This window comes from Crocodylus siamensis, chromosome 1 (genome assembly GCF_052110815.1).
Source record: "Crocodylus siamensis isolate JL-2025a chromosome 1, ASM5211081v1, whole genome shotgun sequence".
NCBI lineage: Eukaryota > Metazoa > Chordata > Crocodylia > Crocodylidae > Crocodylus > Crocodylus siamensis.
This window is the reverse complement of record NC_143395.1, coordinates 241,927,436-241,940,027: the sequence shown is the minus strand read 5'-3', so window position 1 is coordinate 241,940,027 and position 12,592 is coordinate 241,927,436. Positions and strand designations below refer to the sequence as shown.

The 12,592-nt window shown below is 41.8% G+C and overlaps 1 protein-coding gene across 1 annotated transcript in view; it reads right to left on the bottom strand.

The window, feature by feature from the left end:
- ROBO1 (roundabout guidance receptor 1) overlaps positions 1-12,592 on the bottom strand; it is a 796,429-nt gene that overhangs the window by 44,370 nt on the left and 739,467 nt on the right. The window contains exon 18 of the mRNA XM_090059747.1: positions 4,082-4,279. Coding sequence (XP_089915873.1) covers positions 4,082-4,279 — 198 coding nt within the window. The remainder of the gene's footprint in view (positions 1-4,081; positions 4,280-12,592) is intronic.

The window sequence follows — 12,592 nt, the reverse complement described above, 5'->3', positions numbered from 1 at the left end:
AAGAAAGAAAGGGAAACATACCACATTAGTATAAATCTAGCAGACAGCTGAATGTAACCAAATGTAAATAACTAACCCAGTGGTTCAGTCACACTGATAAAAGAATAAAATCAAATTTGTCATTCAAAAAGAAACCTGTCTCCACAGGTACCTTTTTGAAAAAGCATGACATTCTATTGTACTCATGAGGGGAATAGTGTGGTTTAGCCTCTGGATGACCCTCTGTTTAGTATCTTGTGTTTTCCTGCAAATCCTAGTGCAAACAAAAATCCTACATTGTTAATCATTTAAAAATGCAAACTGATTAATTCTTCAGCAAGCCTTATCAAGGCTGGCCTTGAATTTATCTACAGTTCAGTAAGTAAATGCCCATTACACTGAATTAAGAGGCACACTTAATGATTCCATAAAGAAACAATGGCCGTTTAAAGGAACAAAGGAAACCACAAAATTGAACCATTTTACTGTATCTTTTCATTGTAACAACTGCATTACAGTAGGCCAGAGCCATTTATCTAGCTTTGTGGAAAGGACAGGAACAGACACAAATCACAAAATCACTACCTTTTCTTTTAAAAAAAAAATTATTTGCATAAAAGATGGCCTTCACCCTGTAACATCTCTCTACTTAACAATGGAACAATAACAGTCCTTGAAAACCTTGACTCTTACTGCCACTATAAATCTTTTTTGGATCAATCAAGACTAATACACATGCAAGCCTCCATGGTTCCAATCTGACTGCACTCCCCCTCCTGTCAAAAATGGGGTATAGTTCCTAATTAGTTCAAAGGTAAAGGAAGACCAACCTTTTCCCTTTTAATTTCAAGACAAAAAAAAAGGAGAAATGTGTGAGAAACCACAGAATATTCACTAAAAGGTATCTTAGAAGGACAATTTGGTTAGCAGACCTACCACACAAAGATAATGTGCAGGTTCTGCAGGCTTTGATGTTCAAAAAACTCAATACAATTTTTACACTGTAGATAGTTATGGTGTATTGTTGGGCCCTCTTTAGGGGCTCCAGACTCTGTTTAGGACCAAAAAAGTAAGTTTGCTGCCTCTTATAAAGCCAATTTGTTCCCAAGCATGTGATACTGTACAAAAACAGGAAATGGCTAAACACTTTGCCCAATCAGGCTTCATTTGGAGCACAGCTGTCTTTACTTTGGGAATTCGACCGTGCTCTCTTTCATTTGGGTCTTTTCACACAGTCAGTGTAATTTAGCTATGTTAAAAAAACATAGAGCCCCAATAACATGCTTTCATAAAAGGTGCATTTAAAATGAGAGTTATTCAAGAAAAATTGAACTGTGTCCACATTAATTTACAATCAGAAGGTCATGAGAAAAAGATGAAAAATCTTCATCGTTACTTTCCTGAAAGCTAACCCAGTTTAGTTTTTAACAAATTAAGGAGAAGATAAAAAGATGTCAGGCTAATTTAAATCTTTAGAGAGTAACAACAATTTAATTCTCAAGGCTTCCATTAACAAACTGTTGTGGGTACCCAGTGGTGCTGCTAGTGCAAAGCGTGCATACACATGTGGGTACTGAAATATTTTAAACACATCAAGCCTGAACTAAGCATAAAATACGTAAATAGTTAATAAAAGTTGGTAACTATCACTCAGTACGTACACTCACTTATATCTTTTAATACACTTACAGAATGCAGGTAGGTTGATTCATGATTTCTCCAAAGGCTCTATTTTGCCTTCAACTACATTGTTAATGCAGAATTGAGTCCTACATCTCTATTAGGCAGAAAGTAGATAAGTGTGACACTTAACAGAGTAACTCATTCAGAGAGGCATGAGCTTTTGTCAGCTACGGCCTACAAGAGCTCATACTTCTCCAAATGAGTAAGTCTATAATGGGGTGGGCAAAATGCGGCCCGCGGGCCAGATGCAGCCTGCCAGGCCTTCTGTCAGGCCTGTGGGGCTCCTAAATATTAATTTTCTAAATTTTTTATCTGCCCCTGGCTGCCCGTCATGCGGCCCTTGATGGCTTCCCAAAACTCAGTAACAGGCCCTCTGCCCAAAATAATTGCTTGCCCCTGGTTTATAAGATGCCACACTGCCCTGCCTTCCACCTACCTTCAGACTAACAAAACTATCTCCAACAACTGTAATTAAAAGTTTTCTCCTTTCTAACACTTAAAAACAATATTTTTATAAAAAATATACAGAACACAATAAAGATCGGTACAAATGCCAATATTATTTTTGTTTAATTGATATTTTCTTGCTTTTGCTTCACTTAAATACAGCTGAAAGCATAGTGATATTAGTTTGACAGTTTTTGTAGAAAGACATTGTGGCAGCATGCTATTAGTAAAACAAAAAACAGCAGGTTAATGCAGCAGAGATCTCTCATGTCTTAACATTCTCAGAGAAGCAAAATCACAGGTTAAATTTATCCCTGATTTGTGCTGCTGCAACTCTACTGAAATTGCCAGGCTTAACTTTTGCTAACAGCTCTAGTTTTTTTTTTTTTTTGTAACTGTCATGAAAACTAATCAAACCTTGGTGTCATGGGAGACAGGGATTTTGCTTCTAGAGTCATTTCCAAAATGATGATGGCAAATCTTTCATCAAAGATGTTTAGAAGTGGGTTTTTGGAAAAGGGGAGCATATTTGGGTGAGGTTATCATATACAATGCCTACATATAAACATGATCTCCCATCCCTCAAATTATTTGTAAAACCTTAATTAGCTCAGTGACTATTTTTTATAGAGCAATGACTTATTGCTATTTGGAAACGTTTTTGCATTACCTGCTGCCCAGCAGATCTCCAATGCCTGAAATGACTAAGATGTAACTGTCTGCCCAGTTTTAAAATCCTATGACCATATGCCATCTTTGTGACACCTTTTCAACTTGCATCTATGTTTCAGTTATCAAATATCCAGCGCATCTCTTCCCCTTCTCCAGAGCAGTATCTTTAAACATCTTGTGTTATTCCAGGCAGGCTGCTTCTTAATTTTAAAGCAATGTAGTCATTTCTGAGGTGCTGCAAGCAGGCTAAGTGACCCTGTCACTCTTCAAGTGCCACTGGGTTGAGGCTAATTTCTGTTTGGGAGACATCCCACATATAACAACATGATGTAGCTGAGAACACAGTTCTGGAAAATAATCTAGAAATCAGCACTCCTGATTTACTCCATGTCTCTTCATCTTCCTCATTCGATGTTTTCATTCCAGTTTTATGACTACCACATAAATGACAATGATTTAAGATATAAGAAGGTCCACTGTATCATACCCAATTGTAATGTCACAGGCCAATCCAATTTGGCCTTTTAAGGCTTATCCAAAGCCTGTTAAGATCAGGAAAAGTCAAGCTCTTAGATTGACAGATTTTCAGAATTTTTGTTTCTTCCAATGCCCATTGCAAAGTACCACATATACTAAACAATGGCATAAATACTAAGTGTCTGAAAACTGACATGGCTTGAATCTAGTGCTGATAGTGCCATTTGAGCTGTACTAAAACAAGATGCTGACTGTCTGTGTCAAGCCTCAGAATTCATTCCCACAGGAAGATCTTGGAACCACATTTATGAAGATTCCTTTTGATTCCTTCCATCAGTCATAATACTCTCACCTCCACATCACAGAGGAGAAATAAGAAATGAACGCAGCAAAAACATTACTATAACTGCCAACAGCTAGCATTCTAAACAAGGGCAAAAAACTAAAGAGGATGGATGCTGAACTACCAGTCGATTCGTCTTCTGGTCAGTCATATGGCATAGTGACAAAGCAGCAAGGGCTGGAACCCATGCTTTATCTGTTCTGTAAGCATGTAGACAAGTACCAGGACTAAACACATTAAAGAAACAGCAACTCCAGGTATTTTGAAAAAGACATATCAGTAGATCAGGTACACTGCGTTATTTGAATCTTTTTGTGTTCTTTATTGGGTACCTGATCCAAATCCAACTAAAGCATGCAAAAGGCAGACTCTTAAAGCATCCCAAAAGCTTTTTATCAGGTCTTAGAAGAGCAAGGTACTTCCTATGAGAAAGAACAATCAATATGCAGTCAGAAATTAATGGCTGGAAAGATGCAATACCTTTTCTAATACCAGCATAAGTACTAGTGAGTCCATTCCGCTTTTTCCGGTGACGGTATAACCAGATGCTGAAGACCATAAGAATAATCCAACAGGCTGCACCAATGCCAGCAATGAAGGCTGGCTGCTTCACAACATCTGAAATTTGCTGGGCTAAGCTGACTTGGTCTTCTGGTGACACAGGGTTTCCATGGGAATCTGAAAAAAGGTATTAAAAAAATCTTTAGTTGGATGAACTGTAAAAACTAAATATGCTAGCATTGTTATCTGGTTTTCAAGGATGCTTAAACACTTAGTACTTATAACTCCCACTGATTTCAGTGGCATGGTGATTATTCAGTGCTTCTTAAAAGAAATGGAACATTTCTACTTGCATTCCCAATTATGGGCTTAGAAAGGCAAATTTAGGTTTACAGGTCTGAAAATTTTGGCTTCTAATTTTTCACCTTTTCAAAAATATAGCAGAGATCAAATCTTTTCAGATAAATACATACATATAAGCCAATAAAGAGCATGATGAAAATATTTTTTTAGAATGGGGACATGTTAAAGAAGCCTGTTCCTAAAACTCCACAAAAGCCTAGAAGAAAGCTACACAAACTCGCACACACTCACCAAACCGAAAATCAGAGAAGCACTACAAATTCAATACGTGTTTTTATAAGGTGACTATTGAAGGGATACTTTTTCATTTAGCAGTGTTTGACAGACAGCTTGAATCTAATATTACACACTGTAAAGACCTCAGTTCAAAAAGCCTGTGAAAGTTCAGGACCAGCTAAAAAGTGACTGAATACAGTAACTGATTCTACCAACTTGGGATGGCAGGACAAGCTAATCTTTAAAAGTAGAGAAGAAGAAATGGGTATTAAGTACACCGAGATGCAGTAAAAAAAAAAAAAAGCTGAACGGGCCTTACATTGTTACTAGAAAACCACAGTTCCTGGAAAAAGAACTCACATTTAGACATCAAAGCAGAAATAAAGGACATCTACATATATGTTACTTAATTGTTAAATGCATGTAATTGTTAATTTTGGATATACAAGGTATTGATTATTTAACCAATGGTTTCATTTTCCTTTATCTACTCATTTCAAAGAGCATTTCTAAGAGAATTATTTCAAAGTATTCACACATCCACCTATATTCCATTACTACACTGAGAATTCTCAAAGGATTTTTACCATCACGGTATAGTGTTTTAAGAAGACAGACGGAGGGGGTGAGATTCTGAACCCTTACTCACAGTGTATATTGCACTCATACCAACACCAAATGATTAGTTTCAGCATAAACCCTGAGGAGTTAACCACTACTTATAATAAGTAATGATATTAGTATCGTGTCCTGAGATTTGCACTATTATTAGAGTATGTTCACTCAAAGGACCTGATTAAATTTTGTTAATGTAAACTATCTAAGCCTAAGCACTTGCCAGTGAATATTCAAATAGCTTTTTAATATCTTAAAATGTATGAAAACACCCACAAAATTCAAGTATAAAAAAAACCACATTGACAAATTAGATTTTCAAACAGACCAAAAAATGCTCAGGGAAACAGATATACAAACAAATTGGAAGCGATTAAATTGATAATAGGGTTTCTCCACACCCACACACACACTTGGGTTTTTCCTGTAGAGAATTCCAGACTTCATTTCATGTGACATCCTAGCTGCATACCTATTTTCACAAGAAATCACTGTCTTTGACTATGTGTTGACTGGATGTTTTATGCCATATTATAGGTCCTTTCATCTTCTGTGAACCTCAGAGCATTTCATAGTTTGAAAGTTCACCAAGCAGACCTATTCTTTTCTTACTAATGCACCCTTTGTGTCTGCTGTGTTTATAGATTTCATGGCTATTTGTGCAAGGTTAAGTTGGGTTGCTTCAGATTTTATGGAGACAGTCGAGTGAAGTTCCGCACAAGTGGCCAGATGGGCTTAACTGTATAAAGTGAACTGTGACTAATGAATTAAAACTGTCTCTCTATATCTCATCTTTTGTCTCATAGCAGCTGAGTCTGTATTAAAATATGAAAAAACAGCAGCATCGTTCTAATTTCAAAACAACCATGTTTCTTTTTTTTAATTCTGTAATTACTATACAAAACTGTTTACTTTGATGAGAAAATGGTTTTCCATTGCATCTATTGTTCTGCATATGTTAAAATTTCTTTGTTGGATTGAATTTTTTTTTCTTCCTTCTAATGAAGTATTTACAATAAGGAAACATCATACAATAAGCCATGAAGAAAGAGAGAGAAAAGCATGTGATAAAATCAACAAAATTATATGAAACCATAAGCTGAACATGAGGAAGCTTCTTGGTAAACTCTTTCATACCAAACTAAACATAGTACTAGGCCTTTCATGTCTACAGAAATCTTAAGCATATGATTTGCTGATTGTTTCATCTTACAAAATACTAGGAAATGTCTTTGTACCTTTATCTTTCTATCTTGCAGATCTACATTTCCTTGGTCATATTATTCAATTATCTTGCAAGTACCTGTACCTCATATTAATGTGCATTAAAAAAATTACTCTTATATTAGATTTTGCACGGGGAAACAGCTACAGTCATCAGATTAATTGGCATAAGCAGACACAGACCCTCCATAGATATGTTTGTGGAGGTTTAGTGAGATACATAAATTTTTCTGTTGCCCCTGGTGGGTATCACTATTAAAAGTTGATTAACTAGTTAATCAAGTCTTAAATAGTAACCTAGACACACATTCAGGTAATTAATGGAGAAATAAAATGGGAAATAAACCCTGAATTCATTTCACAAAGTAGATGCAATAACGTTGTGGCTGTTTCTATCACAACTGAAACTGAATGTGTGGCAAGATCTCAGACTTGGGACTACACCAGAATGTTGAACTTCCTCCAATACCACCCAAGGGTTGGGACTGACAATGGGCCGAGTGTTGGTCCCAGCTCTGGGGCTGTACAAGTTCATTGGACACCTTGTTTCTATTTGCCACTGCAGGTGGAGCCTGGGATCATGACTGGCAAGTAGTAATGGTGCCATTGGGATCTGATCCCCAATCTCAACATTACAAACTCTCCTGTAAAATGGCAGGACATGTGATTTTTGGGATTTGAAAATAAATCCCATCATTCCATTAGGGCATCAGAAGGAGTGTTGCTCCATTAGTAGGAGCATTGCCATCAGCTCAAAGGAAGTGATTATTACCCTCTATTCAGATGTGGGCACACCACTGCTTAAGTATTGGGTCCAGTTTTGGGTCTCCCACTACAGCGAGGATGTAGATCAGGGGTGGGCAAAATATGGTTCGCGAGCCGCATCCGGCCCACCAGGCCATTCTGTCTGGCTCGTGGGGCCCCTAGAAATTTTTTAAAAATTAATATTTATTTGCCTCTGGCTCCTGTCAAAAGCAGACTCCTGGAAGAGCAGGGTCCACCTTGCCCCGCCCCGCCCAGCCAGAGGGACCATGACGCTGTTCCTGCCTGTGCCACAGTGTGAAGCTCAAGTAAGAGAGGTTGGGGGCACGCTGGTCCTCATCTGGCCAGGGGACTGGGGCAGGGGCTGGAAGCAAGGGGGCGTATGGGAGTCAGTGCTGGTAGGGATCAGAGCAGGGTGGCTCCCCTCTCTCCGTGCTGGGGGAGCCTGGCCCGGCTCCATACAGCCCAGCCAGCTGCACCCTCAGCTCCTGCCACCCTGCTCTGGGCTCCACTGGCCCCAGGGCACTGCCTGGCTGTTACTGGCTCCTAACCACCCCCGTTCAGCCCTGGGGGCAGCACAGGGGCCACCTGGGGCTGCTGGGGGTGGTATGACCTGGTGGGGACACAGCCCGGAGGCAGCGCAGAACTTCCATCCTGCACCTCAGGCTTGGGCCAGTAACAGCCTGGCTTCCCCCCCACCACAGGAGGCTCCGGTGGGTGCCGCTGCTCCAGGGGGAAGGCCCGGACCCCTCTGCCCCACAGGGACCCAGCAGCAGCTTGCTCCCCAGCCCTAGAATGGGTGGGGAGGCTGCGACACAAGGAGCAGATCTGTGGCCACTTTTCTGTTCCAGAAGTTCCTGCGGCCACGAGGAGCCCAGGGGCCCTGGAGAAGTTCCTGGCCAGCCCCGGGGGCAGCATGGGTCACCTCCTGAAGCTGCTAGGGATGGCATGACCTGGCAGGTTCCTAGCCCAGGGCATGGGAAGCTTGAGGAGGCTGCAGGAGCTTTCAGAGGAAAAAAGCAGCCGTGGCTCCACTCTGCCTCCTGGTGCAGCTTCGCTGCCTATCCTGGGGCTGGGGGGGTGAGCTGCTGCCAGGCTGCTGGGCCCCTGTTGGGTGGGGGGGTGGCAGCACCCACCGTGGCCACCTGTGTGGGAGGGGGGCACATAGGCTGTTACCATCTCAAGCCTCAGGTGCAGGCTGCAACTTCTGCACTGCATTCCTGGACTTCCCACATTCTGGACCATGCACCGCTCCCAGCAGCCTCAGGTGGTCCCTTGCACTGCTCCCAGGGCTGGTCAGGAGCTTCCCTGGGGCCCCTGGCCTCCTGGAAGCTACAGGAGCTTCAGAAGCAGAAAAGCAGCCGTGGGTCTGCTCTGGCTCCTGGCAAAGCCTCCCTGTCTGTCCCAGGGCCAAGGGGCAAGCTGCTGTCAGGCTGCTGGTCCCCTGTGGGGTGCGGGGGCGGGGGCTGGGCCATCCCCCAGGGTGGTGGCAACCCCATGGCCACCTGTTGTGGGGTGCAGCCTGGCCTTTGCTGCCCTGAGCCTCAGGTGCATGATGCAAGTTCTGCCCCACCTCCTTGGGCTTCCTGCATCCTGGGCCACATCCCCACCGACTCATGCCACTCCCAGTGGCTCCAGGAACCCCCTGCACTGCCCCCCCCAAGCCTGACAGGACCTTCCCCAGCAGCTCCCAGCCTCTTGGCAGCAGCAGGAGCCGCTGGAGTGCAAATGCGGCCATGAGGCTTCGGACAGAAAGGGCCCGGCTGGCTCCCCCCTTGCAACCCTTCCTGGAAACCCCACAGCCACACGCTTCTCCAGACACAATCACACATCCCATAAATACCACACATACACATACACACACACACACATCCACAGCTCCCCACAAACCCCACATCCACCCCCCCACCACTGCACACCCCACACACTATACAAGAGTAAGACTACATTTTGAGCTATCATGCAATCACTTTTATATATAAAGCACAAACAAACAGGTACCAGGGCAAAAATATTTTTGAAACTGAATTAAAATATCATATTATGAGTATTTGATTTTTAGGACATAATTTGGTTTTTTTTTCCGGTTCTTAAGACAGCAAACCCTCTTCTCCGAAGAAGTACTTCCAGGGGCAAGGGGAGAGACTTCTGGTAGCAAGGGTAAGTAGTCAGGGGTGGGATTTCTAGTCTCAAGATGGCAACCAGGAGGCAGGGCTCCTGTCAAGGGGCGGGGTTACCCATGCGGCCCTTGACAGTGTACCAAAACTCGCTAAGCAGGCTTCCGCCCAAAACAATTGCTCACCCCTGAGCTAGACTGTTCTTAGTGGTGGCAGATGACAGAACAAGGAGCAACAATCTTAAATTGCAGCAAGAGAAATTTAAGTTAAATATTATGAAAAACTTTTTCAGAAGGAGGGTAGTGAAGCATTGGAACAGGCTAATCAGAGAAATTGTGGAATCTCTGTCCTTAGAGATTTTTGAGACTCAGCTAGACAAACCTTTGGCTGGGATGATCTAGTTGGGGATGGTCCTGCTTTGAGCAGGGGGTTCGACTAGATGATCTCCTCAGGTACTTTCTAACATTACTTTTTTATGATTCTATGATTAAGTGAATGTGTAGGTATCTGCCTGTAGGTATCTGTCTATATCTAATCTGTATTTGTGTCTCTTCTTTAATAATTTCCAAGACATTTGCTAATACAAGCTTGAAGCCTTTTTGTAACATCTTCATTGTAAGCCTTCAAAATTTGGAAGGAAAAAAAAAGTAGGGTAGAACGTCTTTTTTGTCCCCAAAATGTCATTCAGTTTGCCCATGATATAAAGACATCATATCCATGTTGCTGTTAGTGCTCTTCAGGAAAAATGTTGACTGAATGCCAAAATAATAAGTGAATACAAACTTTTTAGGCCAGGCTTATGCTGCTGCTGAAAGCAGCATTAGAAATATACAACACACTCAAGAATGTCTAGGAATTGCTGAAGCAGGCTGGCCACACTGCTCCCTCTACCTGGCGCACAGCCTTAGTGACACATTCCTTTCCTTCTCTACACCACAATTTCCTTTGTTAGCATAGCTGCTGTTGGGAGGTCTGTGGTTCAAGTATTAATAGTCTTTGCTACTTCGTTAATGAGGCAGGATTCAAATCCTGGTGATTACAATAAGGGAGTTGTTATAGTTATATATAACAGAACCAATTTCTGCCTTTTTCTACTGAAAATATGCCAGTGAATCGCAATGAAATATATGTTAAAGTAATGTTATTTAGGTTGAAATGCTAATCATTCACAAGTTAGGAAATGTCAGCTTTACAGATGCCTAAACAATTTTAATTTCACCCTATACAAGTATGCCTCATGATACAATCTTTATATGTTTGTATACAAGGTATTCCACAGGATGCCTGCCACACTCAGTACACCAAATGGATGTGCTGTAGGACAGGAGAACTGAGGTTGGGGTGCACAGACAATCATAAATATAGCACTCCCCAACTTTCAAATGCCTAGATTTGCAACATAAATAACATTATTTTAAAGCTGTTGTTTTCCTCAGTTGTTTCTATATCTGACAAGGAATGAAAATTCTTTGGTCAGAAATCACCAACATCTACAAATAAGTATTTTGTGCTCCTTTTAGTTGCATACATTTTCATAATTGGAAAGTGCCTTTTTTAGTAGGCTTAACCTTGCAACGGACATGTGAACAGGCTGCAGTAAACTGCAGAGCTTCACTGTCTTGACTGAGGCTCGGTGTGAGTAAAGTAGTTTGCCTTTACGAAAGTCCTCTGCAAACCGTTAAAAAAAAGAGAAGATATTACACAGGTACTTGGAGTGGCTGACTGAATAACATCCCTATAGGCAAGCTAATTAGTTCACAAATCACATCTTGTAATGTGAGTGATTAGAGTAATAAAGGTTCGGTGAGAGTTTCTTGTATTTTGTACACTTGAGATATCCACTAGTTGAATAATGCACTTAACATTTGTAATTATTTTACAGAGGCCTCTCAAGAAATAAGTGCATAAATTGTATTCATGCAGGTTAGTGTGTTTATGAATCATATTAACTGCATTTGTACTGCCTCACATAAATGGTGCATTAGACAGAATCTGCTGCACTATGTACCTAGTGTCAAAGTGATAACAAGTGGCAACATTTGAAAGCTAGATGGAGCATCAGGCTCCACCTCAGCCCAAAAGTTGTGACAGTCAGGAGCAAAAGGATTCACGGGATCTTCCTAAATATACCTTTCCATTTGGTTTAGTCTGACATGATAAAGATAAAGTTCTGATTTATTATTGGGCGCAAAGCCCTCTGAGTCAAAGCCAGTTTTCAACTGGTAAAGTATTGAAAACTACCTACTTTTTAGTGTTTTAAATGTAAGAATTCTAGGATTAGACATTACCAACTCTCATCTTATTTAGTTGTTTTTCCTTAACATGCAATCTTCTTGAAACTTTTGGTTATGAGAAAATTTCAACTTTAATAGATGTTATCTCAAAGTTGCAGAGAAAACTTTAAAACTGAGGGGTCAGGGTGCCTTAAAGCTTAAAAAAAAATAAATGAACACCTACTTTTCTTTACTATTAAATCTCATGATTTTTGGAACATAAATCATGATTTCTGGACACTTCAGGTTGGCAATTCCAAATAAAAATTTTGAATCTATTAATGAATGAAAGGTAACATGTAGTTGCTTTACCATGAGATGGCATTGTGGCTAAGTACAGATATTCAGAAAGCCTGAGCAGGAAAAAATGCAATATTGCAGGTTAGTCTAACCTGCGTAGATTCAACTGAGAAGCAGGTGAACAGACATTCACTTTTGATTCTGGAGCCACATGCCTGCAGTGGCTCAGGCTAGAAGATGGGGAGCGCTACAGCAGCCTTCCCTTCCCTTTGACAGTAGCTGGACGGTTGGAGGGAAGCTGATCTGAGAGTGGGGTGCATAGCCAGGCCACAGCAAGCTGATTGGGAAGGGTTTTAAATCCCCACCCTGGCCTGCAAAGTCCCCATTAGGGGTATGCTTGGAGGGGGAAGCAGCCCCTGTCAGGCATACCATCCCCAGCTCCAGAGTGGGGCATGGCAGCAGCCTGAAGGGAACAGGGGTAAGGAAGGGGGTTTTACTTCTCCCCCCCTCACTGGTATGGACCCCAGGCCGGGACACAGCAGCCATGTCAGACATTTCACCCCGCTTGCTGGTGGCCCTGGCAGCAGGCTGAAGCAAACAGGGAGAAAGAGGGGAGCCCCCCCATTCACTTCAGGCTGCTGCCAGGTCTGGCCATGCCCCCTGCTGCTCCAGTGGCAAGC